Source organism: Panthera onca, chromosome B4 (genome assembly GCF_046562875.1).
Source record: "Panthera onca isolate mPanOnc1 chromosome B4, mPanOnc1 haplotype 2, whole genome shotgun sequence".
NCBI lineage: Eukaryota > Metazoa > Chordata > Mammalia > Carnivora > Felidae > Panthera > Panthera onca.
In genome coordinates, this window is record NC_138345.1 from 15,254,363 (window position 1) to 15,282,031 (window position 27,669).

At 45.6% G+C, this 27,669-nt stretch overlaps 1 protein-coding gene across 4 annotated transcripts in view; it reads right to left on the reverse strand.

Annotated features, from left to right (window-relative positions):
* Window positions 1–433: 433 nt before the first annotated feature.
* RSU1 (Ras suppressor protein 1) overlaps window positions 434–27,669 on the reverse strand; it is a 202,283-nt gene continuing 175,047 nt past the window's right edge. For 3 of the 4 annotated variants that reach the window (XM_060659565.3, XM_060659567.3, XM_060659563.3), the window contains one exon: window positions 434–1,014. In XM_060659565.3, the coding sequence (XP_060515548.1) occupies window positions 912–1,014 (103 nt within the window). In that variant the 3' untranslated portion in view covers window positions 434–911. Of the gene's footprint in view, window positions 1,015–23,295; window positions 23,315–27,669 lie in introns of those variants that run through there. The other variant, XM_060659566.2, reaches the window with a different exon arrangement.

The following is a 27,669-nucleotide window of genomic DNA, read 5'->3' on the forward strand; positions in this document are numbered from 1 at the left end:
GAAGCCACGCGGAAGAATGCTCTGATGTGAGATTTTCTGCAGTGATGAGAAACATACTTGAGTTTTTCTCCCTCCGTTTCACAACTTTTGTCTACCAGCCACTGGCAGAAGTCACCATTTCTTCAGCTAAGAAATGCTGCTTTCCAAAATCCTTTGGCAGAGTCTCCCAGAGATTTGTTTTTCTGCTCCTTCCTAATTTAGAAACAGTCTTCAAAGGAAACACACACACACACACACACACACACACCCCAACTAACCAACCTAACAAATCCATGTGAGAAGACACCAACTCTGATGTAATTTTGTATTTCTTTCCCACAAAGTTTCAGAGTTTATCATCTACAACCAATACAATCTGGACGGCATAGTTTGAAGGGAGAAGGTAAACAAAAATGTGTATACCCCCAGATCATTCTCTATTCAAGGAGCACCATGTGATACAAATTCAAGATTTTATTAAAAATTACTTGTAAGTTAACACAATACCTTGATGGTTAAGGAAAGCTTTTCACAAAACAAAGTAATGAGTTCTGTGAATAAACAGAAGAGCGAACAGTGTTAGTGGTGACATTTAAGTGATCGCATGATTTTTTAATTATTCTTTTGAGAACACGCACCTTAGTGAACATCTATTCAAGGAGCTGCGGTCTGTGCCTCCTCTGGAATTTGCAGTTGAATTAGAGCTTTGTTTCCTGCCTTTGGCAGTGGTAAGGAAACAAATGGAAATGATTTTGAGAACTTATAAAAATCTACCACCTACCAAAAGCATGTTAAGAGGTGAAGTGGTAAGTGCTAGAAGGAGAGAGTGGAAAAGCGACAACGCATTGTATTTATTGGTGACATACAGTAACAGGGAACAGAAGTAATAGCAAGGAAGAGGAGTAACGAGAAGTCCAGCCCATGCCAACCCTTTATTTGTTCTTGGCTGTCAGGGGTTTCCGGCTGATCTTTTTCGATTTGTCATTATTTTTCTTCGGCGGTTCTGGGTTCGCCTGCATGTGTCTGCCGTAGAGGCTGAAAAGAGAGAGGAAGAAACGTGAGATCCACCTTGCTAACACAGGAAAAGCTTTTACTGGTAGGGCTTTGGAGAACAGATTATTATTATCCAGGAATATTCAGGAAGCCAGAGAAGACTAAAAGACGCCTTCTGCTGTCTCCGGCTCATACCTTTTATTTAGGAATTCGAAATTCTCTTCCACACGTGCGCACACACGCGCAGGGCATGATGAGGTCAATTCTGGACAAGTGTCCCGGAATTTCACGTTCACTGGGCAGAGTGTGACAACACCAAAGGCAGAAGAGATCTGGGGCTGTGAGAACCGGTAATGCTCAGCCCAGCTGTTCCGGAATGAAGCTCTAACGGCTGTGAGCGTTTAAGTCGACAATGACAAAAACTGGGTCGAACTGAAGAGACAGAGTGTCCATTTAGTGAAAAGTGAGCATCACGCCTGGCCGGAAAGCCCAGGGGCTGGATAATGTGACAGAGAGCAATGGTGTCCGAGCCTGCTCAGGCTGCTCACACGTGATTGATGGCAGTGGGACGGCGACCACACATCAATGCCGCGTTAATAAGTACCGTTGATTAAATGTTGACAAAGTACCCGACAATTACAGCGGGTGGCATTCATCCCAGAGCGATGCTAGCCTGTGGCGGCGAGGATTGAACCAAACGGCAGATAATAATTAATCGATAATTTATGAGTGCTTCTGATTAAACAAAATTAAAAGCCACCCTAAAATAAATACGGCTCAATCTTAACCCCCCTTATTGATATAATTGTGTCCGAGAGAGAGCCTGGCGTGTGTCTCAGTTCCTCCGGGGAAAGGCAATGCCTGATCTGCCTGTTGTGATGGTCTTGTGCCAACTGAATGGGACGGGATGACACAAGGACTGACCTCCCGGTACAAGGTGTCCCTCGTTCTAAAGTCCACTCAAGGCATCGACACCCCTCTTGATGCTCGCACCCTGCCAGGCAAACTGGTGGCATCTACCAATGCTCTTGAGGACGTGGACAGCGTGGCTGGCAGGCCAAGGGATGGACCTAGCACACAGAGCTGGCCAACTGATGGAGCAGTTAGGGCAGGTTGACAGGTGATAGTGTGGTCTATCTTCTCCAGAGGCTTCCGAATGTCTCCCTAGAAGTGCTCCGAGCAGGTCCCACCGGCAGTGGCCATGAAAATAGGTCTCTGCTCCCAAAGAGTTCAGAATGCAGGGTCTGGAGCTGGCAGCACGGACCTATGAGCCGGGGGACATATGTGCAGCCAGGTCCTGGGAATGTTCTCCAGGTGAAGTGGACCGGGGGGGGGGGGGGGGGGGTGTTGTTAACCACATGCCTGACAGGTAACATTAGAAACTGCAAGCTCGCTTTCAACTTCTGTAGAAATGAGCTTTAAAGACTCTTGCTCCTCTCACGGAGAGGCCCAGTCCTGCTCAGCCTGAGAGCGTGTCCCTACAGGAGAAACACCTCCTTCCCCAGGACAGCTTGTCCTCCGGGAAAATGGATCTTTTTGAAATCCACATGAGCCCTCCTCCAATGCTCCTCACTTTAAAAAGGGCCAGGGATGCCCCTGAAGTCTATGTCACGGACATTCAGACGTCCTGGAGCCCAGGAAAGGAACCACTGGTTTCAGCAGAGAGGAAGTTTCTGCCCAGCTGTCCTGCTGTTGCTGCCCCAATCCCATTGATGTCCCTGTCCCAGTTCCTGGGACTTGTGACTACCGACTTACACAGGCAAAGGGGCTCTGTGGAAGCAATTAAGCATCTCGGCGATGGCAAGCTTGTCCTCTATTATCTGGGGACCCCCCCCCCCTTCCTTCAGTCCTGCAGCATCTCTCCCACCACATGCATCAAACAGGTTAAAGAAACAGCCACGGTAGACTCATCTATTATATCCCTCAGCTTTAGCAACACATGCCCTGAAACATACTTTTTCCTCTAAGAGCCCCGGCCTAACCCCTCATCCCAGGATGCGGCTTTCTTTGCGTTAACACAGCAGTGTGGTGTGGGGTGTGCCCGGGAGGCCTCTACTGTCCAAGCTCCCCTCACCCGGCATATGGCAAAGGTCTGATTCTGGTCTGTGCATTCATAGGTTCCCTCCAGCCTCAAGGATCTCTCCTCTAGTTTGCAAACCCCTACCCCCATAAGGGGGAACAGTATGCATGTTCTTGCTCACAGATAGCATTTAACTTTGAGGCTTACAAAAATCTGCAGAAATAGTTTATGAACTGGGAAACCCGGCAACAGCGACACAAATAAGAGGTCAGAGGAGGGAAAAGAGAATAAAGATCTGATAAGGGCCCCAGGTATCAATCACATCCTGAATGAGTAAGAGCCGAGGTGGGCACAGAAGGGTTCCCAGAAGAGGTCGGGGTTTCGCTGGGCCTGACGGTGGTAATCCAGCAAAGTCATTTTAGAAGGGGGTGCAAAAGCTGTTTGGAACTCAGCAAGGCTCCCCTTGTTAGGAAGGAACCGGAATGTTCCAATGTTTCAATGTCTGCCTTTTTATATTCAGACACCACTGTGCCTGGATCTCCTGGGGCGACACAGCAAGTCCCTACAGAGGGCCAGGTCAGAGACAGCATTCCTGAACTTGACGTTGAAATCCTCCTTTTGCAAGTTATTAGCTGCTGACTCTGGGCAAATGATTAGCATCCCCCCCCCCCCCCCGATTCCCTCACTGTGCCTCAGTTTCTTAATCTGTAAAAACAAAACAAAACAAAACAAAACAAAACAAAAAACGATGCTGCTTTCCTAGCAAGGAGGCTGCACTAGTGAAATAAGCCCAGTACCTGGTATGTCTACCAGAAGCGGTCAGTGGATGCTTCCTGAGACACAGGACTGATGTGGAGTTAGAGTCGGAGGGATTAAAGAAAGACAATTAAATGATTACTTCCTTAGGACTTTATGCTCTGAAAAAAATGACATGGTATTTTCTATCAGTGCCAAACCCACGTGTCTCTAGGAGAAAGATTTTATTCCTCTCTGAAGAAAGCAACTAAGGCAGAACTAAATGCATCCCCGCCCCCCACCACCCACCACCCACTTCCTCGGTGAGTCACTGCCAGAGCCGGGATGATGCCGTGTCCTCCCGGTGATCCCTCATTCCTCCAGCTGAGTGGGCAGAGGAGAGTGGTGATTTACTAAGTGGCCATTCCCACATGGAGACATCACTGGGGCAGAGCGGTAATGACCAGCATTTTAGGGTCCTAGGTCTGGGGTTCCATTCCTGGCTCTACCAGTGATTAGCCATGGGGCTTCCATTGTGTAAGTGTGGTAGGCAGAATAACGGCCCCCCAAAACAGGGACATTCTGATCCCTGAAACCTGTATCATAAAGGGACTCTGTGGAAAAGGTTAATTAAGGATCTAGAGCTGGAAGATTACCCTGCATTTTCTTGGTGGGCTCAGTGTCATCACCAGGGTCTTTAGAAGAGGGAGGCTGGAAGGTCTGAGTCAGAGAGATCTGAACATGGTACACTGATGGCTTTCAAGGAGGAGGGAAAGGGCTACCAGCAAGAAATGCAGGTAGCTTCTAGAAACTAGAAAGGCGAGGAAATGCATTCTCCCCTGGAGCCTCCAGAAGAAAGCCACCCTGAGGACACCCTGATTTCAGACTTCTGACCTCCACAACCATAGGAAGATATATTTGTTTTATTTTCAGCCACCAAGTTCACGGTACTTTGTTACCACAACAGGGACCTAATACAGGAAATGAACCTCTCTGGGCCTGACAGGGCAGCCTGGAAGTGAGAAGTCTGCTTACCTTCAGCAGAGGACGAACGGGAGACTTCTGGGGTAGCAGCTCATTGAAAAGGATGACAAGTTAAAAAACTGTTTCAAAAAGGACAAAGGATGCCCCAAAGGGGGCAGGGGAAAGGGTGCTGTTTCTATCAGAAGAAAAGGGAACAAGTGGAAAAACTGTCCTCTCTGTACTACAGAAGGATCGGACGCTCCCTGCCCCCTCTGTTGTCTGAAGCTAATGCCTTGGCCCATGTTTTGAATGGACCCAGATTTAACTTCTAGAGGTGAACGAGTGAGACGTGGAGAGGTCAATGCCTTTGAACGAAGCTTCTCAAGGGGAGGGTGCACGCCACACCACACAAGGCCGCGAGGGGAAGTACCAGGGTCCATTAGGAGGGAGAAGGAACAAAGCAGGAAGCAGAATCCAAGTACTTCAAGGTGGTTTCATGGGAAGGAAAGGACGGGGTTGAGTGGATTTAGGATTGCAGAGTTTGAATAGTTCCCAGGGGCTCAAGGCTGTCACAGTGGTCTCCAGGTGTAGGGGACCTGGTCCTGGGGTGATTTAGGGCAGGGGAAATACTGGCTTGGAGTGTGAGTTTGATACAGGAGGTGGTCAGGTGTTGGCTTTGAATCGGTTGGTTTGCGTATCAAAGGCAAAGTAGCAGATAAGTTGGTCGCTATCTCTAGGAATTAAGCTAGCCCTGGAAAGGGCAATGTCTCTCCAGCCAGTAAGACCTCCAAGATGTCAAAACATCATAAAAGACAGAAAATAAACAACATGACTAATCAATGCAGTCATGGCCTTCAGGATGGCTTCTGTCTTCCTGACCCTGTATCTTCCTCTCCTGACACACCTGCCTCTCAGCCTTCCTGAAGATGGCTTCTCTCTTGCCCCACCTGCTAGTTCTACCTCCTTCACCTGGGAAATACCCCACCAGCCCTCAGACCCTGGCACAAGGCACTTCCCAAGCCAGCATGTCTCCCTCATGCTCGGTTCAGGTGGCACCTGTCCGGCCCCACGTGAGCCCATGGCACCCTGCCCAGGGGACCCAAGACAACAGACCTGGGGCTTCACTTACCTCTGCATTCTGGCACCCTGCTCGCCCTCAATGACGTGTGACCTTGGGAAAGTGACTACTTTCCATAGTCAAAAGTCCTCATCTGCAAGGATGAGGGTGAAAATGCCCAGCTACCTTGGAGGGCTTGGGGGAAGATTAAATCAGACACAGAAAAGGTCTGGTCTGTGCAGGTACTTAGCAGATGTTCCAGAATGGCAGCTGCCGCCTTTAACCTCTCACAGGAGGTCCGAGACTCAGGCTAAGCTGGCCAGCCCCTTCCACTTGAGCACACAGTTGCCTTGGAGCACACAGCAGATCCAGGAACGTGGCCCTGCCAGCTTGACAGTGTTGACAAAAGGAGCCTGGCTCAAGGTCACCAACAGTGCAGCCACTGCAGGTGGACGAAATGTTCGACCCACAAAGTGGGGGGACCCCATGTCACAGAGTCTTAGAAACTCTTCTCTCCCCTGACATCTGAGGTTTATGGGGGGAAACTGGGAGATGATAAAGGAGTGTAAAAAACCAACAAAGAACAATCCAAAGTGACAGGAAAGGTTCCATTATGCACAGGAGTCTGATGAGCATGCTTCTGTCACTGAAGAGAATCTCAAAGGCTCTCCCATGGCTGCTCTCGGCTGTGGGAGATGAGCAAGCCAGCACCGATCTGCCCCCCGGGGGCTCTCTGTTCTCATCTGTGCAGGAGGTGGGGGGTGGGCCCTGCCCCAAACAGCGGCTGAATTCCTGCTGAAGACCACCCCTGGAGGAATCCTTGTGAAACGAATCCAGGGAGAGCCAGGGTCATCTGACCGATTACTTCGGACGCATCTGGTTACAAGCAGCCTGCGTGCCGGCCACTTGAAGCAACTGAACACGCCTGCCCGTTGACGTCTGGGACTGCAGCAAAAAATTCCAGCCCACCAGAATCAGAATAAAGTTTGCAACTAATATCAGGGCAGGTGATATGCACGCTTTTCATTTACTGCTATGTAAACTTGCCATATGTATATGGGCATTTTCACCGTGGGAAAAGATCCATTCGAGTCTTATCCTTTCTTTTGGATCCCAGGCTCTCTCACAGACCCTCAGTCCCTCCAAGTTGCGGCAGAAGACCACCGTGGGCCCACCCCTTTCCTTCCTGAAAATTTCCTCGCTTGGCTGCAAATAGACTATCTTGGTTCTTAGTCTCTCCTTCTGACACTGCTTCAAGTCCTTATGTTTCTGCTGTCATCTTTGTTTTTTCTTTCCTAGAAAGGACATCTAATTTTCCAGCTTCAATGATTACCTCTTAGAAACACCTCCACGTCCCCACCCCCTACGGAGCCAACCACCGTCTTCAAACCCTGCTGTGCCTTATTCCCACCTGGACACTGAACTATTAAATCCAACCAGGGCACGGAACAGTTCCCTAGCCCGACTTTCACAGGTCTGTCCCTCTGTGTCTCCAGACCTTCAGGATCAAATCACTTCAGTGGTTTTGACACATGCCTCTTTTTTTTTTTTTTTTGGTTATCCCATGAATGAAGTTTGAGTGAAGCTTCCCCTGCAACAGGCATTCTGAGTCTGGGCCCAGGGAAGTATCCAAAACTCCAAGCAAAGCTCTATGTGTTTTTTCAGCAGAAGGAGAACGCAACTTTCAACAGCTTCTCAAAAGGCTCAGTTATGTAACTCAATGGATTAATCAGTCACTTTATGGTGCTTATTCTTATTTTCACAAACGTGTGATTTTATCTATTCTTTTTCGCCTTCCCGAATAGAGGCCCCTATCAGATGGTCATTAGATTATTATAATGGGTCCTTTCATTCCTCCAACGTGTCCTACGACTGGCAGAATAGTCTCTCCTTGGTTTACGCATGGAAAATGGCATCCACTGTCCACCAGGTCGTATCCCCAACCTGGTATGTGTTATAAAGCAGCCACAAAACGTATCACGTGATGCTTAACTCCGACAACCTTGTCTCTCTGTCCACCAGCAGACCGGAGCACAGTAAGGCTGTTCTGGAGGAAGGCAGAGGGGAGCACAGTAAAGGGGAACCGAGGGTGAGCTCTGCCACCTGTTAACTGAGTAACCCAGAGTCCTTTCTCTTTCCAGAATGTGTGTTACCTTAACTGGAAAATGGGAATACGTGCAGTCAGACCGGCTTGGGCTCATGCGTGTGTTTGAAAAATAAAATGGTGCTAAATCGATCCAAGCCCTGGAATTAGCTCTTCCTCCCGGGCAGCATTCCTTTTGGTCTGTTTCTTGCTGATCTGGGTTAGTATCATCAGGAATGCCTGCCTGCCTGGGTCCTTCTCTGCAACTTAGATCCCATCTGTAGTTTTAGGCTTTTCAGAGCTTTCGTCCCCCTGCCCCAATTTCTGCCTTCACAAAACACTACGCGAGTTATCAGGACTGCACCATTAAGTCCTTGATGATACACAGGTTCCTGCTCTTGGCTTGTTGGTTTGAACTACCAGCAGAGTGCCGTGATAACGACACGTTACAGTTACGGCTACCAGCCATTCAGCGTTCGCTGCCACGACAATCCAGGGAAGAAGGGGCGTTTCTTATTTCCGTTTTTCAAAGGAGGAAACTGAGGCTCAGCAAGTTTAGACCCGGATCAAACCCAGGCAACTACGCCAAAGTTCGAATCCTTAATGCACTATGTTATCTTGTTTTCCATCTTTTTTTTGCATTTCCTAGATCTGTCTTCTCAATAAGCCTGCCATTTTCTTGAGGGTGGGGACTGAAGAGTTCACTTCTTTTGTATTCTGTATACTCAAGGCACTGGTAGAAGCATGTTGTGTGCTATGTAAATATTGTGTTTCCGAATGCCAGGTATATGAGAGGTACAATATGCTGTTCTTAAGTCATTTGCTCGTGTCATATGCCTCCCTCCTGTTGTTTTGGGTGTTTCCATGGAAAGTCCTTATACAGACCAAGAAAAGAACCAATTTGAGAATCCAAGTTATATGGCCAGTGACAATAATAGAGAGAAATAATTCTGTTTATAATCTGTAATCTTATGGTAGGTTGCTAAATTTAACATGTCTACAAATAAATCTGTGGACAAAGTGTGAAGCCTAGATTATTAACAAGCGTTTGCAGTATCTTTATTTATCCTATCTAGCAGCTATGAGGGGCTGGTGACAGAACCTTTAGCACAGAAACTGCTGAGTCTTAAAGAAGAAAAAAAATTAATAGTTAACCATATTCCCGGGAGAAATCTCATTAATTCAAAAGGCAATGATTTTTTGAGATCAAGCCTCCAAGAGATGGTTCCATGCAGGTCGCTAATGGCAGTATGTGTCTTTCACGTTTTTCTCCATTACAACCCTCACCGCCCTCCGTTCCCCAACACCCAGTGTAAAGGAAAGTATAAACATGCATTTGAAATCCACGGAAATAGCCAAAAGGAATTTGCAGATGGCCTAAGATACAGATTAAGCTATACGACAATATAAAATATAAACCGGGTTTTAAAACACCCTATACATTCTAGACTTACTCTCTGCCCCACTGGAGGGGAGAAATGAGGATTCTGGCAGAGCAAAGCTAACAGTCTCATGCACAAAAGATGCTCATTAAACTTCATCATCCTGTCTACTCTAATGATGCTTTTACTTAATAAAAATTCCCCGAGCAGTTGCAAGGATATTAGGCAAGGTCTTTGGTTATGTATCAGAGGTCCGAGCTGTCACGAGCAAGCATGCAGTTCAGGGGGTATGTTCCCTGGGGAAGGAGCAAATCCAGCTTTCACGGAATACATGCAGAGCAAAATCAATAATTCCAACTTGCTTCCCTGCTTAAGCATTTAAGAAAATAGGTAATCCTTTTAAATTAAACTGTGAAGTGCTAAATGATGCAATTTCCAGAATAAACTAAAAAGCAAGAGGAAACAAGTCTAAGGGCATTTGTAAGTTTCCCAAACACGCTTCCTTAATAGACTTCATACCTGGACTGCATATTTTTTATGGAGAGAATTATTTTTTGATTTCATACTTATCACTTGTAGAGATTAAAAAAGAGACATCCAACCACATATGTGTGTGTCTGTAATACACACACATATGTACAGACTTCACCATAAACACAAAGGAAAAATTATTTTCATATGTGCAATTCACCCTCTTCAAAAATTACACTTAAAAAACACTACTATAAAAATTAACTAAATGGAATCTGACTCTCAAAAGCTAAATAATAATTATATAATGGATCCCTTAATGCGGACAGCTGGATATTAATACTACATAACCGTGAATTATGTGTTGAGATTATATAACTTATTTTTAAAATTTTGATTTATTTACTCATTTATTTTTGAGAGAGAGAGAGAGCGAGAGTGAGCAAGGAGCAGAGAGAATCTCACAAGGTGCAGAGAGAGAGGCAGGAGCGAGGGTAAGCATGTGTGGAGCCTGGAGTGGGGCTTGAGTTTACCCGAAGTGGGGCTTGAACTCACGAACCAGATCATGACCTGAGCTGAAGTTGGGTGCTTGACCTACTGAGCCATCCAGAAGCCCCTATATAATTTCCTTTAGAATTCACGACCTGACAAACAGACCTGACTGGAGAGATCACATCAGTTAGGGCAAGAGTGAGGCACCAAGCAAAATCCTGAATTTAAAGGTAAAAAAGACTGTCCAGCTAGGTGTTCGATGATAACATGGACACAAAATGAATCAAAGCATTAACGGGAAAAGTCATTCTGAATATCACCAGCTCAACTCCAATGAGCATAGACAGTAAACTGACTGATGGTATTAACAAAGCTGGAGAGAGAATCTGTCCCTCAGAAGTGTTGGTTTTGGTCAGCGATACAAACAACGGGATAAATGCTCACAGTGGGCATCTGAGGCGCCTTCTGGAGAAAGGGGAGTTCTGGGCATGCCCGGCCAGGGCTGTCTCTAAGAGGAAGCAGCGAAAACAAACACGGAGCTGCCCCCACCCTTCACACTCTGAGCCACACCTGTCAGCTCTCTCCCCTCTTCCACTTCTACCCTCCCACATTCCCAACCCCCAGCATGTGGGCAAATGGGTAAGGCCCCTGCCCACTTCTGAGGTTTGTACTTGCTATTTACCTGGAATATTCTTCTCCTGGTGTCCCGGAGACAGGCACTATCACCAACCCCGTTTTACAGATGAGGGTATAGATGCCCAGAGAGATTAAATGCCTCTGAGGTGAATAGCTATGCTGCCTCAGTTTTAGTGTCAAAACACAACTCAGTCACAGGGCGCCTAGATGGCTCAGTCGGTTAAGCATATGACTTCGGCTCAGGTCATGATCTCGTGGTCTGTGGGTTCAAGCCTCGCGTTGGGCTCACGGATTCTCGCTCTCTCCTCTCTCTCAGACCCTCTCCCGCTCATGCTTTCTCTCTCTCTCCAGATAAATGAATAAACTTTAAAAATAAAAACATGACTCAGTCTGAAACCTTTCCCTTTTTCTGGGGGACAGTGACTATTCATACATGATCCTATGGCTAATTTAAGCCAACTGGAGAAAGACTTAAGGTTTTCCCTCAAACTGCCATGGGGAAAAGTCCTTTGTTTTCTATTTATTTCAGTTAGGAGCCCAGAGCTACTGTCAGACCTGCTGACATCTTGTGAAGAGAGCATTCCTGGGAGAGAAAGCAGCCCAGACAAAGCAGAACTGGAAGACGGAGAGACGTGGGTCTGACGACATCGAGCCCTCGCACCACGCCGGGCCTGAAGTTTACCGTTATCGCTGATTATTTTTAGTAGAAAATGACCAAATAATCGCCACTCCTCTTAGTTTTGTGTTTCTTGCAATCAAAGGGACGCTGAGTCCTGAAGGACACATCGGTCTCACCTCATCGGTCCCATCGGTCTCACCTTTCTCCAAATGCGAAATCCTAGGGGAGATCCTTTTGCCCACGATAGCCATCACATTCTTTTCCTTCATATCAAGAGTCGCCATATAATTATTTTATTTATCTGATTGTTTGTTCTTCCCAGCCTCCCTTAACAGAAGGTTAACTGTGGGAGAGTAGGAACCCTTCTGTCTTGTTTGGTATCCCGTGTGACTGGTACACCACGGGCATGAAATGAACACTTGGTGACGGAAGGAATAAAAGCGTACATCACCGCACTTCCTAGGGTATACTCGAAGTATCCACGTGGGCTTCCTCCCAACTGGATTATTAGTGCCTCTGAAACAGGGACTGTCTTAATCATTTTGCTTCTCTAGGGCCCACCGGCCACTAGTCACCTAATACATACTTAATGGCGGACTGAAAGAGCATCTTAGCCAACGCGTACGTTTCCCCATGTCCTCCGTTCCATGCTCCTCGGGCTGAGTACACATCAGCTTCCCACTGAGAGCTGACTACTGAAAGAATATGTGCTATGCAGACCGAGGCAAGTGTTCTGGCCTTTGGAAGCAGCTACCCTCTGTTAAGGAATCTTGGCTTGTACACCAGTTTCCTATGTGTTTTCCTGGGTTTCTGCAGCATTTCTGAGGCTGGAAGGCTGACAGTGTGGCTGCAAGTTCAGTAAGCGCATCACCTCGCAATTCTGCGAGGCCTCTTGGGACCCCGGTCTGCCATCCTCTCGTGGATACTCTCTCCCATAGCACTGTGGCCAGGGTCTGCCAAAAATTCCTTTAAAGCACGGTGGACTTTTATGGAATACTAATCCTATCTGATACTAGTAAGAACTCACTGAAGATAGTAACTTTCTAAAAAAGAATTAAGCTGAAATGAAAATGATGAAACCAGTGGGGTCCCCCCTGCGTTTCCTTTGGAAAAATTAAAAATCGGAATAAATTTTTCTGGTCATGGAAAGGTAAGAGTCTTTGTGGCCACACGTGGGTCCTTCACAAATGGCTCAGGGTTGTTCACGACCTCTCACGTGATTAAGCTAGTGAGTGAGCACAATAGCAACACCCATCTAGCACTTACTGTACGTTAGCATTTCTTTAACAGGCTTCTGTGGCATTTTCCATCTAGCAGCTCGCATAAGCTTTAAGCAGTATCACATGAATGACAGAAGCCAGGTGACTCCAAATATAAGTGATACGACAAATGAGGAACTAATGGCACAGGACTAGGAACACTAGTGTCTAAACAGAAGCTTTGCTTTTTCTTTTTTCCATCTTTCAGACAAGGAAAAACGGTAAAAGCAGATTGAGAGGTTATTATTCACCCCCCCCCCCCCGCCCTTAACAATTTGGACTCTCTGTTCCTGAGACTGTTCCTTCCTCAGTTTCTCTCTGTCCAGCTGGCTTGGTGATTTGGCCATGGCAGGGGACTCATGGCCAAGCCCACAGAAAGCTAGCCATCTCTTCAAATTTAAGTACAAGCCTATAGGTTGCAGATGCAGGGCAAAGAACTCTGAACTAGATTCACAAGTCTTTGGAATTAATCTTGTTATCTGGGTAATCTGTTTCCCCAGATGGAAGATGGGGTGTTTGGACCTAAATAGGGGCAGTAACTGTCCAGCCTGGATGCTGCCACACCCCTCACGCAATGACTGAGCACAGCCTGACGGTACCTCAACCCCTGTCCAACTTGAACAGTCCAGGCCACGGCTTCAACCCCCTCAGCGTTGGACATCTGAATGGAACTTGCCGACTTTACACATGAAGCTTGCATAAGCACTTTGCTTTTATTAACTTGTCTAACCCTTAAGCAAAATTATGTTAAATGAAACCTTACAGGGCTCACATCTCTGAGGTTCCTTTTATGTTCTGCTCAGATTAAGGCATGATGCTTGCGGTCTGTAGACCACACTGTATTACTTGCCCCTACTTTCTGTGTGTGGATTTTCTGTGAGGTGACTCATGTTCTGCTCCCAGATAAAGCCAAGACATTAAAATAAAAAATGAAAAGATGAAAACGAAAAAATAAAAACCAGAAAGCATCCATCTACGTACAGGTGGACTTATGCACACAGCGCTTTATCCATGAGGCTCTCACCGGAGGGATTTCAGGAAGTGGCAGGTAAAGACCAGTAAATGCTGCCCAAATGCCCCAGCCTGCTTCCCTGGTGAAGCAGAAAGCCTCAGATAAGCTGAGCTCTCTCTAAAGTGGCAGACCCCACCCTTGCAACATGGCCTATCAGGTTGAACTGTGCTTTTCATCCATTCCTGATACCAATGTTTGAATCACTGGCCATGAATAAGGGAAGACTAGCAGGAGGGGAGGAGACCAGCTTTTGGTGGCTGAGAGACAAAGTGGTATTTGGGAACAAGCCAACAACTGTCAAAAGAATAACGGAGAAGACACGTATGGGAGCTCGACAGGAGACAAGCCTGTAGGTCCCACCCTTCTTTGGTTACACTTTCATGTTTCTGAGTTTTGTGGAGAAAACCTACTCCCAAAAGGAATGGAACATTTAAAAAATACTTTTAGCCCTGATGTATTCATCAGACTTAGTGTGTGTCATCCATTTCCTCCTAGATTTTGTAAATCAGATTTTTAAGAGTCTCGAAGAAATTTATGGTCTTCAAGGGCAAAAAGGTTAAAAATGAAGACGTCTGTGGTTTGTGCTTGATGTTAAAAATTATATCAAGGATCCATCCATGCACTAGCAATAAATCTGAGTGGGGACCCCAGGAACCTATCAAGAGGAGGAGAGGACTCTGTCTTGGGGCTCAGGTTTTAGTTGTTTGATGCCCTCGACAGGCCTTGTAGACTCAGAGCAAAACTGTGGCCGTGGGCGGGGAGGGGAGAGCTCACGCTTGTCACAACAGACCTCATCCAAGAACCTCAAGTGTTTCATCTAGGAATCTCACCCACAAAACACTCCTGGAAGGTGTGAGAGCATTCTAAATACAGATGGTGAAAGTCAAAGCAGGAGGTGGAGATGCCAGAGGACCAGGGTATCTGTGGAATACCGCCCAGGGCTGCTCTTTTCTTATGCTTTCCAGGATATCCAGTGGTTGTGGCCATGATGTGGCCAACAGGATGACACTTGGGCAAAAAATGACGAAGGAAGGGGGGCACATGAGTTATTTCAAATACTGACAAACTGTCTGCAACAACTGAATCAAACTGACCTATGTTCTCAGGGAAAAATACCCCTGAATACCTGCTATTCAATAGCTATTCAAGATGTCTGCTCAGGACACCTGGGTGGCTCAGTTGGTTAAGCATCTGACTCCTGCATTAGGCTCAGGTCATGATCTCATGGTTCATAAGATCGAGCCCGGCGTGGGGCTCTGAGCTAACGGTGTGGAGCCTACTTGGGATTCTCTCTCTCTCTGCCCCTCCCCACTTGTGCATTATCTCAAAAAAAAAAAAAAAAAAAAAAAAGATTTCTGTCCAATATATTTCCTCCAGAATGGCAAAAGCCCCTTTTAGTCAGTACTTACTATACTGAATACCTAGTGATTCCCCTCATCAATATTTCAGAAAGTTATTTTTAAAATCTTATTTTTAAAACACATATTAGTACTTCTAATTTGTAGACACGTACTCTATACTTTCATATATCTATAGACTAGCTCTGTCCGAAATATAAAATCCATACAGATAACTTTCACTTTTCTAGCAGCCACATTAAAAAAAGTAAACAAATGAAATCAACTTTGATATACGTTTTAACCCAATATATCTAAAATATGATCATTTCAACATGTAATCAATATAAATGTGATTAATGACCTATTTTATCCTTAATTTACAGACAAAAGACTTAGCAAATCTATCATATAAGTTTAATGATTTTTTTTTTTTTTTTTTTTTGCCCTAAGTGTCTTTGAAACCTGGTGAGGATTTCAAAGCACATCCTAATCAGACAGGTTAACAATTCAAGAGCTCAAGAGCTGCATGCTGTTTGTGGTCACATGCTGCACAACAGAGAGAGACCATGTGAATATGGTGGGGTCAAGCCTTTCTTGTACTAGATGAAAGGCATTCTGAAAGCTGATGGGACTCTTTCTTGGTGCTTGGTTAGTTTTTGCACTTCAGCAAAAGGAAGGATGGACACACACACACACACACACACACACACAGTACTTTTTAAAAAAGTAATCCCACTTAGCTAGTAGGTTCTTCCCTGTTTTTAATTGCTTACAACAGTTCCGAGTATGAGCCTGGAAAAGTCTTCAGGCCAATACAAGTAAGTCCTAAAGCCCATGAAACTACTTGGCTGGAGAAAAGCATAGTTGGGCCTTCTCTTTCCCAAAAGCAACAACACATAAAAACGGCTTTAGGAGCCACAGGTCCTGAGCTCACAGCTGACCAGGCTGCACTTTCCACAAGGCCTTCAGTAGCAGGGGCTCAAAAAGAAGCAGGTGTAGGTCATGTGGACTCATGAGTTTTGCCATTTCCCAAGCAAGCCAGGCTTCCTCACTCAGCTGCTTCTTGTGAAGTGGCAAATACCAAGTCTAGACTCTGGCTCAGTCTCCATGTCCGTCTCTGATCTCTGGGCCAGGGAGTCTGGAGGGTGGGTCTACAGAAGCTCACTGCAGATGTCCACGAGGCACGGCATCCGAGTCATGGCTGTGCTTACAACAGACTGGGGACAAATGTTCAATGTACTGGCTCTCCCATGGCTGACAGTAGTTTTAAATTCTCCATTCCTCACCAGGATATTTTTTCTATGGAACTCAGAAATAAGAAATTGAAACCTAAAGGAAGGGTGAGAGCCAAAGACTTGTCTACTATGGAGCTCCCAGACATGCCTTTGTCGTTCTTTTGACAATTGTTGACTTGTTCCCAAACGCCACTTGGCTTCTTTCCACCCAACAATACAGTCCCCTTACCCACTAGCCTCTTTGGGCTCCCTTGCCCTGCTCGTGTCTCCCATATTACTGGGGCCTGTCATCATTGTCTTTGGCTAACACTGATGGTGACCGTCTCTTATGGGGGCACTTTGAAACTGCCCACAGTGAACAGTGTAATACTGGCTAGATATAAAAGTTCCAGACAGAATTAGTGGCTGTGTAGCTTGGACTATTCTAAGCCCAGTTCTTCAATCTATAAAATAGGAATTTTAATCAGACCTACACTGCCTACAATTGTGAGGAATGAATGAAGCAATCATGCAAAAAGCTTATCACCGTGTCTCGCCACCCATTAAGCATGAACTATTTTTTTCATTACAACTACTCTTAAGAGAGGTTAGGTCAGTTTTTCAGGATTTCTAGCAAATGAAAAAGGAAGGGCCCAAGTCCCGATGTGTCTGATTTCAAAATCCAGCCAGCTTTTCCAGAAATAGAGAAAGTGAGTGACAAAGAGCCCAAGAGAGTCCAAGGGAGTGCACGCAGGAGAGGGAGAGAAAGCAAGAGAAAGGGTAGCTCTCTCTGTGCTCAGCATCTGTGAGGAAGTTGAAACACCTGGCAGATGTTAGTCCTGGTTTTGAAGTTCATCTATAACAACTGGGTTGTTATAGCAGCTGGGTAACCTTGGCCAACTTACCTAACCTCTCTGAACATGCTCTGCCATCTGGGAAGTGGGAATGACACTCATAGTACATACCTCATAGGGTCACTAGGAGGATGAAACCAGAGTGTTTAGCAGGTACCACACAGGTGCTCAGTAAACCAAGGCTGTTACGCACACTGTGCCCTGAATTGGGATTGCCCATTGTAAGCTTGGTTGAAAGCCAGAGCTGAAAAACGGGGTTGTGTGCTACAAGTTTCATGCAAAACACAGTCTTGTCCCAAAGAGATGGTTTTTTAAAATGTCACATGTGTGCTTGAGGAAAAAGGCAAATGGCAGAGAAAATCAGGTGAGGACCTTCAATATAAAATGGCTAACAAGCCTGGTCACTTTCTGACCCTGGTCTTCACTGAATATTACACAGGGCCATGCTAGTCAAAGAGAAGAGAATCATGGCGAATCTTCCTGCAAGAAGATTCACGGGCTTTTGCTCTGTCCGGGGTCCTGAATGGGCGGCTTCCCAGGACTAAGTGAAAAAAATGAATAAGGGCATTGAGCACATTGTGGTCCTCCTCTTGCTTCAGCTCTCCCATTCACAGGCTAAGCTATTCTCAGATCTATTCAGATGGGAACCACATTACGTAAGAGTCAATAATCTTTATGGTAACTCTGCAGTGAAAGTGTCATTTGTTGTAATGAACACTGATCATAAGTTAAGCCCCTAGCTACTCTCTCTGTTATTTTTCATTATACTGTTCCTTGCTCTGTTATATTTCAGGAGTACTGAGGGAATTCATCCAACTATGTTCGCTAGTCAGCTCTTCGTTACTCAGATTACATTCTGCTAAGATGCAACGAAGCAATTTGCAAACACACGGATTCTCAAGGAAATGCATCAGACGCTGGTTATATGTTCTCCTTGCCAATGCCAGCGGGCACCCGCCCCTCCCTGGTTATTTGTCCCCTTAATTTGCTATTTTCCTCTCTATTTATCTTCCACTCAATTCACAGTATGGTTCTTTGGACCCAAATCTGAGAGACTATTAAAGTGTTTCTGGGTAGTTTTTCCTTCGGTAATGACTCTTTGTTCAATTCCACACCCAGAATAACGTTTCCCAAATCATCATCGCCTTTCATGTAGCCCTCACTTGCAAACACCACTCTGCTTACATTACAGTCATTCCCCCCTCCGGCTGCTTTAAAGGGCACTAACTCCAAAAGGCACACCAGTGAGGGAAAGCTGGAGGTTTTCCATTTCTTAAAAGCCCAGTATGAAAAATTCATTTTGCATGGTGTATATTAAGCTCGAGAGTGGAATTTCCATATGCCTCTGTGCTTCGTGCTCTTGGACGTGCTTACGGGTAGGCTGGGAGTCCTCAGAGGGACCACGTCATCGCCATACCTCAGAGGTCCCCAGCATAATGGCTTGGAGACCAGGTGGGCTGGACCTCTGGCCACGAACACTTGCAGGTTTCACCACTCTTACTGAGTCTGAGGCTTCCGTCCATCCCCAGCTAATACTGGGCATCTCCACTTTTCCTGTGGCCATCAGGTTTGATCGTGTTTGCCATGGTGCCAGGCAATTTAATTTAAAATATTAAGAATAAAAAAAATGGCACCTGCAGACACCAAAGTTCTGGGTTTGCCACCCTGGATATCTTTTTAGGGCAGACTTGGCTTTTCAGAGAAATCTAGCTCAATGAATTGAAATGGATTCAGACAGGCAGGCTACAGTAATGCCATATTCTCTTTTACTGTACTTTTCTCCGGATACACAGCAGACAAAAGCTGAGGAGAAGCTTTTATTAAAATGTCTACAGCTCTTTAGAAACATTAAAAAAACTTCCCCCAGACATGATACAGTGCTTCTGGTGAATGCAGAAGGCTATCTATTCACTCATATGAAGATAACGTGTACTGCAAACCAGTATCCAACAATCCTGTGCCAGGTGGTACTCCTTGGGAATTTTGTGGTTGTGGGCAGGGTGGGCATAGAATCAAGGCCACAAAATAAGAGTTCAAGAGAAGGGTAAGGAGGCTAATTTCTTTAAAGGTGAGGTGAGCCATATGGACTCATAACGAACAAGAAGGACAAAATTGGTACACGAAGTTCCCCTCTACTTAAGGGAAATAATCGTGCTGAGTAGTTAATTAACCAAAATCTCAATTTCACATTAGGTGTAACACATGGAAACAGTAAACAAGCAAAAGCATCAGAAAATTCTAGCAGATATAAATTAGGAAACAGCTAGCATTTGACAAGTATAACTGTATGCAGAAGCTAAAAAGAAAGCTTGCTTACAATGGTACAGATTTACCCCACGTTCAAGAAGAATCATTAAGGAATCTATTGGCAAACAGAACCTGTCTGAGGCTCATTTTGTACATGAAAGAGGCATTCTCTGTGCCACCTAATAGGGTTAGTTATGAGGACCTAATGTCAGGTACTCAGCACCTTAATATGGTTCCCCTTGAACGTTAAGGGAATAACTACTATCCAAATGGCCCAAAGTACATGTATTTGTTGTCAAATACTAAGCAATTAAAAGTGAATGGGAACGCATAGATGGAAGGATGCTTAAGTAAATACGTGAGGTAACAGTCCTGTCATTTAAAAAATGTTCTAGGGGTGCCTGGGTGGCTCGGTCGGTTAAGCGTCCAACTTCAGCTCAGGTCATGATCTTGCGGTTCGTGGGTTCCAGCCCCCCATCGGGCTCTGTGCTGACAGCTCAGAGCCTGGAGCCTGCTTCCAATTCTGCGTCTCCCTCCTTCTCTGCCCTTCTCCTGCTCATGCTCTGTCTCTCTGTGGCTCCGAGCCAATAACTGTTAAACATTTTTTTTTTTTGAAAAAAATAATAAAAAATGTTCTATACATTCTGCTGGCAAACAACTATCACCGTGGCTTATGTAGCAGTACCAGTCATGTTTCTACTCCAGTCTTGTCAATTTGGTCCAGTTACAAGTCTTCACTAGTGAAAAAGTTGATGGTGACATGGTCCATAATGAATTACCCTTCTGTGACAGCAACATGAATGGCCGCTGTCACAAAAAGTGAACTGATCTAGGCATGCGGCAAGTTCCTCACCCTTTCTTTTTACAGGTAAGGCCGAATCTCATCCCAGAGGCATTCATATTAAAAACCAGTCACAACAGAGGGAGCGGCCCCACCGCCTGCTTCCCATCAGGACGTATTTTGGCTGTGTACCCCAAGGAAGGAGCCTGCATGCTTCCTTCAACAAAAAAGTAGCTTCCTTCAGCTGTCTGCCCCAAGGGACAGCAAATCAGCTCTGAAAGACTGCTGACCCCAGACCCCAGGACACACGGACATTTATCTGTAATGTGCAGAATATGGACGTTTCTTGGCTGGAATTGTAGAGAAAAAGTAACTGTGACAGGAATCTAAACTGTATCTTCCTTCATTTTTAACTTACAAATTTCACTTTTAAAACAAATAGAATATATTACAACCCATTTAGAAAATCAGAACAGGGTTGGGTGCCTGGGTGGCTCAGTCGGTTAAGCATCTGACTTTGGCTCAGGTCATGATCTCATGGTTCATGGGTTCGGGCCGCGCATAGGGCTCCGTGCTGACAGCTCAGAGCCTGGAGCCTGCTTCGGATTCTGTGTCTTCCTCTCTCTCTGCCCCTCCCAGACTCATGCTTTCTTTCTCTCTCTCTCTCAAAAATAAACATTAAAAAAAAAAAAAAAAAAAAAGGAATTCAGAACAGGTTGAAAAGAAAACAGCCAGAAGTCTCTCACTTAAACATAAATTCTACTAGCATTTTTTTTGTGAATATTTTTTAAGTTTTCTTCCAGAGTATATATGTTTTAATAGTAATCATCATGGCTTATATTATAGTTAGGTTTCTAATTTTTTTTGAAGATTTTTTGGATAATTTCTACACGCCACATGGGACTCGAACTCATAACCCTAAGATAAGGAGGCACGTGCTCTGCCGGCTGAGGCAGACAGGTGCCCTTAGATCGAATAATCTTAAATAGATGTTACTGCATTAGTATTTGCCACATCATAAACACAATTATTGGCAGGCAACCCGTGAATCCATACTGTATGTCATAACTGAAGCAAACATTTCTTTGTTTTGGGGACAGACTGCTTCCAATATTGTTTTTAACAGAATTGCATCTTTAGTAGTGTGGCTTTGGGAAAATCATGTAACCCAGCCAAGCTTCAATTTTCTCAGTGAAAACAAACAAACAAAACAAAACAAAACAAAACAAAAAATAGGAATAAATGATATTAACCAGCATCATTCAAGAGAATACATTTAAAACAGTAAGTATCTCGCAAAGACACAGGCCTCCACTGGTGTTTACTACTGGTGGTAACAAATGAAATCATTTCTCACAATGAGCCCGTCTGCATCTAGGTCAGAAACACACGAGGGGGGTCAGGGAGATCCAACCTGCTCTTACAGGGAAGGGACCAGGTGCTTCCTGAGCAGGTATCAGGAGAGGCCAGGGCCACTTCCATTTTGGGGGTAGGGAAATTATGGGCACAGTCACAAAAAAACTAAAATGTGGTCACAAAAAGTACAGTATATTTTATATTTTATTTTTTAAAATTTATTTTTGATATATACACATATACGTATATATATAGAGAGAGAGAGCGAGAGAGAGTGAGAGAGAGCACGAGAGCGAGCTAGGGAGGGGCAGAGAGAGAGGGAGACACAGAATCTGAAGCAGGCTCCAGGCTCTGAGCTGTCAGCACAGAGCCCGGTACGGGGCTCGAACCCACAAACTGTGAGATCATGACCTGGGCTGAAGTTGGACGCTCAACCGACTGAGCTACCCAGGCGCCCCAAAAAAGTACAGTATATTTTAAATATACATACCTAGCAAACCGACAATTTAAGACAACAACAACATGACTCATATATAACAGAGTGCTACTCAACCAGGCTCGATTTTGCCCTCCACCAGGGCTCTTTTTGGCAGTGTAGAAACATGTTTGGTTGTTGCACCCGGGGGGTGTGTGGCTGGCATCTCCCATCTAGTGGGGGTGTGGTGTGTGTGGCTGGCCAGGGATGCTGCCCAACATCCTATAATGCACAGAACAGTCTCCAAGAACAAAAAATTATCCAGCCCCAAAGTCAATAGTTGAGGTTGAAAAATCCTGGTGTAAACAAAACTTACAAGTCAAATGAAACCAGAGGCCCTTACTGAATATTAAAGCCCGGAAGAAGTGGGTCTGTTTCCCGAACCCCACTCGGCCCCCGAGGACGGAACATCTCCCCCCAAGCAATGTCTCCCAAGGGTGTTCTGTGAGATGATTATGTGTGGAGATTCCAGCTTTAATTACTATGTACGTTTATTAATTGTAAGTGATGCCAACTTATCATCCAGAGTATGGCTAAACCGTTTCATTTAAAAATAAATTTAAGAATGAGAATGGATTTAAGGAAAAATATTAAACCTGTAACAACAGAGGTGCTACCCGGCTATGGTGAAAGTCACTCCCTTAGACAACACGGTTTCTGTACACATTTTATTTTTTGTACAGATACTCTTTAACAGATTCGAGGCTGACAATGACATGAGGTTAGTAAATTTCTCCAAGTTACATAATGGAAAGAGCAGGAAACAGCACAGCCCTACTGTTTCCAAGGTTTCTTTTTCTCTGAAGGGAACTGTGCTTTTAGTGACGCTCAGAGATGTCAGAACCAGGCCATCAGGGCGGCATGCCAAAGACAGGAACCGTTCGGGACTGTATCAAAAGCAGAGGGTAGGATTCTGGAAAATGCTCCAAGAGTTTCTTAGTTGGGCCAAGGACTGTTCTGGATATCTGGATTTAGTGGAAAAGGCCGTTCATAAAGCAAGGCTGGGCAGGGTTCATGCCCACACACACGCGGGTACAACCGGGATGGAAGTCACTAATGCGAAGAGATGTACAAGGTACGAGTTCTGTGGCAGTGTGAGGACAGAGAGGGGGCACGCTCGGCCCCCTGAGAGGAGTCTGAATCTATAGACAAAAATGGGCACGTCTAAGGCTCAAAGTTCAGGACTCTTGACTGACAGCTCTCCTTGGATGGTGTGAGGGAAGCGCTACCCAAGAAAGTCCGTGAAGCAGGGTGGAGACTTGTGGGACCGCTGCGCCCGCCACGGCGCTGGGTCGGGTGCTTTCACGGAGTTGTCGGTTTACAGATCAACGCTGCAACCTGAGTTTCTAGGGATGAAATTAAGAGAGAATTGAAAATTGGCCAATTTGAGCTTGAAGAACAAACACGCAAACAAACTACCGCAGAAAATTAACACTCTGTCGGGCAAAGTAAAAAAAAAAAAAATAAATAAAAGCCTATTACAACTTAATCTTCATATAACCCTTCAATCGCTAGTGATTCAAGGAACTAGAACTTGATGGATATTACCACATCAGTGTCAAAAGAGACTTGGAACACAGAAACACGGACGGACGTTCTGAAGGGCTTCCTATTAAGCCCCTTGTTCTGGGCGCTAGTTTATTAAGGAGCTGAGTGAGTGGTCCCTTTGCGAATACACAGCGCACTGAGTTTGTGCTCCAACCACCACCCCTGCCCTCCAGCTCAGGGACCCAGGAACCTACAGGAGACCACGCCTGAGCCCAAGCGCAGGTACGAGCAGCGCCAACAGGGTCACTCTTTTTTTTTTTTTAATTTTTGTCATGTTTGTTTATTTTTGAGAGACAGAGACATACGCAGAGCGTGAGCGGGGGAAGGGCAGAGAGAGAGGGAGCCACAGAATCCGCAGCAGGCTCCAGGCTCTGAGCTGTCGGCACACAGTCTGACATGGGGCTCGAACCCACGAACCATGAGATCGTGACCTAAGCCAAAGCTGGATGCTCAACCAACTGAGCCACTCAGGCACCCCAGCAGGGTCACTCTTAAAACAGCCGGTGGACAGACTGGGCACGGAGGAGCGGGAGCAAACGTGCCAGCGTGCCGCCCGTGACTTCCCTTTCAGGTTCAACCGGCCCTGCTCCCTTCCTCCCCTGGGGCTGCCCAGGGCTCCTCACCCCTTGGAAGTCTCCCACTCCTCTTCGGAGCTCAGCTGTAGTCATCCCAACTCCTTCTGCCTACAACTGTGGTCTGCCAGCTGGTCCTCAAACCTTTTTGTCCATGCCACTGTAACTGGGGACGTGATGCTCTCCCAGCCCTTTATACTGGCGCACTACTGGGACCCCAGCACAGGGAGGACACCGCGTAGAGAAAGCTGTCTCCCACCACACTGCCATGCTCCTGTTCTGCCGCCTTTCCCTTCCCTGTCCCGATACTGTACTCAATTCGGTGGAGACCCTGAAGGCCAAGACAGTATCCTATAAATCTCTGTCCACACAGCCTGGTCTCGTACACACCAACTATACTTAATACAAAATTGCTCGTGTGCTGATGGATTAAGAGAAGCTCCGACTCACTCCCTTCCTAGGTTCCTAAGAAGAAATACACCATAAAGCTGAAGGATACAGCTGGCTTCCTAATTAATATTAGTCACTTGGCAGTTCTTAATTAAGAACTCCAAAATAAAGACCCACCTTCCTACCATGCCAAGTACATCTCACCTTCATTAGTATTTAAGAGCTGTACCACGACTTCATTTTTATGCTCTTTTCTCTGGTCTGCCAGATGGGAACATTAGCTGCATAGTATTTATTAATATAATAAACAAAGACAAGTGCAGAAGCTTGGGGGAAATTCAGGCAGAATTAGTCACTGCACTCCTTCAGCACAAGCTTTACATGGAAGCGGAAGGAAGCCTTCTCTTGTCGTGCAGGAAGCAGCTCTCTGCCCCAGTCACCACCTACAAAGAGCTTCTGTGCCCTGGGGGTCTGGTGTGGGGTCCCCAGGCCCGCCCCCCACCTATTTTTGTGATGCTCTGAGGGGCACTGATTCAAGGCTTGCCTGTCCAAACCACCTCTGCCCTTGGGAAAGCAGGAATGTCAACTTTGCAAACTGGGGAAAGATCTCAAAAGACAAAAAGGTCCTATCCCTTTCAAGATGGTCACACAGTCACTGTGGGTAGCAAAGCAGAGTTCCTGTGGGAGCCGAGTCCCCAGCGTGTTCTGACCAGGAAGCGCACGGCATTTTCTAGCTCTGTGTGTGATCGTCAGTCACCAACTGGTGAGTGTTCCCTTCCTCAAGCCTCTAAGCTGGCCATCGCTGAGTGACCCACATCCGTGTCCTGCTAAGAAGAGCGCCTGCTTTCATTCTCAAAAGTGTCCTCCTTCGGCCAATCAACTATTTGGGCACCTTACTGAGGAGGAAATGAGAAAGTAAAAGGACATCAAGAAAAGGTGGGCGAGTGGTTACCAACAGGTTATGCATGCTCCCTCCTTCTAACGGCCCAGCTCTAACGAGGTGTGGGAGCTGCTCTCGGCAGTTAAAATGAACTCGAAGCCCAGTTCTGTTTCTCACCGGCTGAGTGACCTTGGGGAAGAGGCTCAAACTCAAGTGTCCCAATTTGTTTAAAGGCAATCAACACAATGGCATTGCAGGTTTGTCGTGAACATTAGGTCATGCATGCAAAGCACCTGGCCAGAGGAGATAGCCACAGCCAGGGCTGAGGGTGGGGGTGTGTGGGGAGGGTTCAATGAATCTCACATCGCAATTCTGAGAAATGACCCGCAAAGCCTACATGTGTTTTAATGCAGGTTAAATGCAGGGATTCTAGCATCAAGGACAGTCTGGAACCCAACTTCATTATTTCCTGCCTATGTGGCTTTGGGAAAATGACAGAGGCTTCAGTTGCTACTCGTGAAAGACAGAGATGAAACCAGGGTATCCTTGCCTCATGGGGTGACCATAACCCCCTGCAGACCTTTTCTAGAAATTGGTGGGGGCCTTTGTGGTTGTCCTCATGCCTGGAAAGCTATAGTGGCATTTACTGGATGAAGGCTGGGGAGATGATGTCTTCTGATAAAGCCAGACCTGGTATGTTGAGAGCGGTCTCCCAGGCCCCAGGAGTTCTCAACGTCTGTGGGACATTCGTGTAGATGGAAATCCTAGAACCTCAATTTGTTTTATGGAGGAACACAAAGTATTTTCTGTCCAGCATCGATGTAGACTGGATATTCCAGCCATGCAGCTTTTGTGCAAATCGAGATGAGGCCATATTTTGCTATGTTTTTGGAGCTTTGCTAAGATTCGTTCGCCATCTTGGAAAATCACATCACTGACATCGAGACATCTTATAGTATCTGGGTAGCCCATCTGTCCTATCTCTTTCTGCCTGTTTAGAGCTGCCAGATATCCAGATAGGATTTCTATGCACAGCTGCAAACATCTGACCACTATGACCCATCCCCCAGGGTAGCCAGGAGCAGGCTTTTATATATTCAATGAATTCAGTAATAAGCCACACTCTTTTCATTTCTCCACTATGTTACAGTTGGAAAATTACAATGACTTTGAAAAAACTATGCGTGTTGGTTACGGTAGCTACAAATCTGTTTCAGGACTGCAGTGGCATGACCCAAACAATGGTCACATAAATGATGTGAGAGGTTTGGGAAACACTGCACTTTCTCTTAGGGCTGCCGGGAATATAAATGTGGTAACTGAAATCAGAGCACTGCACAGAGAGCCTCGTGTGTAGTAACTGCTCAGGAAACGTTAGTGACTTTTCGTATCGGTAACGTTACCAGTAACCACCCCTTTCACCTAACGCTGCTTGACTAACCACTAGTATAAAATGAAACTCACCTTCTGGTTCTCTGGCTAATTCCATCCAGAGGTGAGACCGGCAATGGTGAAGGGCATTCTTTCCTGCATCAGAGGGAGACTAATAACATATGGCAAGACGCCCAGAAGGGAGAGAGACTTTTCCCAATAGCTCTGACACTCACAGAGGGTACTTCATTAGCCTGTCTATTACAAACCACTTCAGACACATATTTATTGACAGCAATCTGCCAATTGATTAAACATCTCAATATATGAAACTGACTTTACGTTAATTAGCAGTTTGGAGAACATGATCCTAGAAGTTAGGATGGATAGTTTTGGAGATCCTGGCAACACTTCATTTGCTTTAACCTTTCTGTAAAATACCAACAACACACTATAAAAACAAGGAGCTGGTAATAATCTTCCTCCATATCACATTATGTACACACACGTATTAACACATTTACATACGTTTCACAGGGGGCTCGATTTATAGTGTCCTCTGTTTATGTTTTTGCACGTAATACTTAATTTTTTTCAATATATATCTTAAAACCCTCATTGAACATGTAATATAACTGCCTCTACATGAGCTAAGTTTCAATTTTCGCTTGTTAGGTAGAATCCAGTGACTGCAAGAAATGGTACATTTTTCCTGTATGTTCTATAAAACGTTGTGCATTTAAGAAACAGCCACGTGAGACAGGAAGGAAAAACATTCGTTGCTGCATGCTGCGTATTCGTTCTTAACGATAAATATGAGTAATTATTTTACACAACATAGGATTTTTCACTTTGGAGCTGTTTTATAAGAAATACGAACTTTGAGGGGAAAAACAGAGGGCCGGGGAGTCCTGCAATTAGCTCAAAATAATAACCTTGA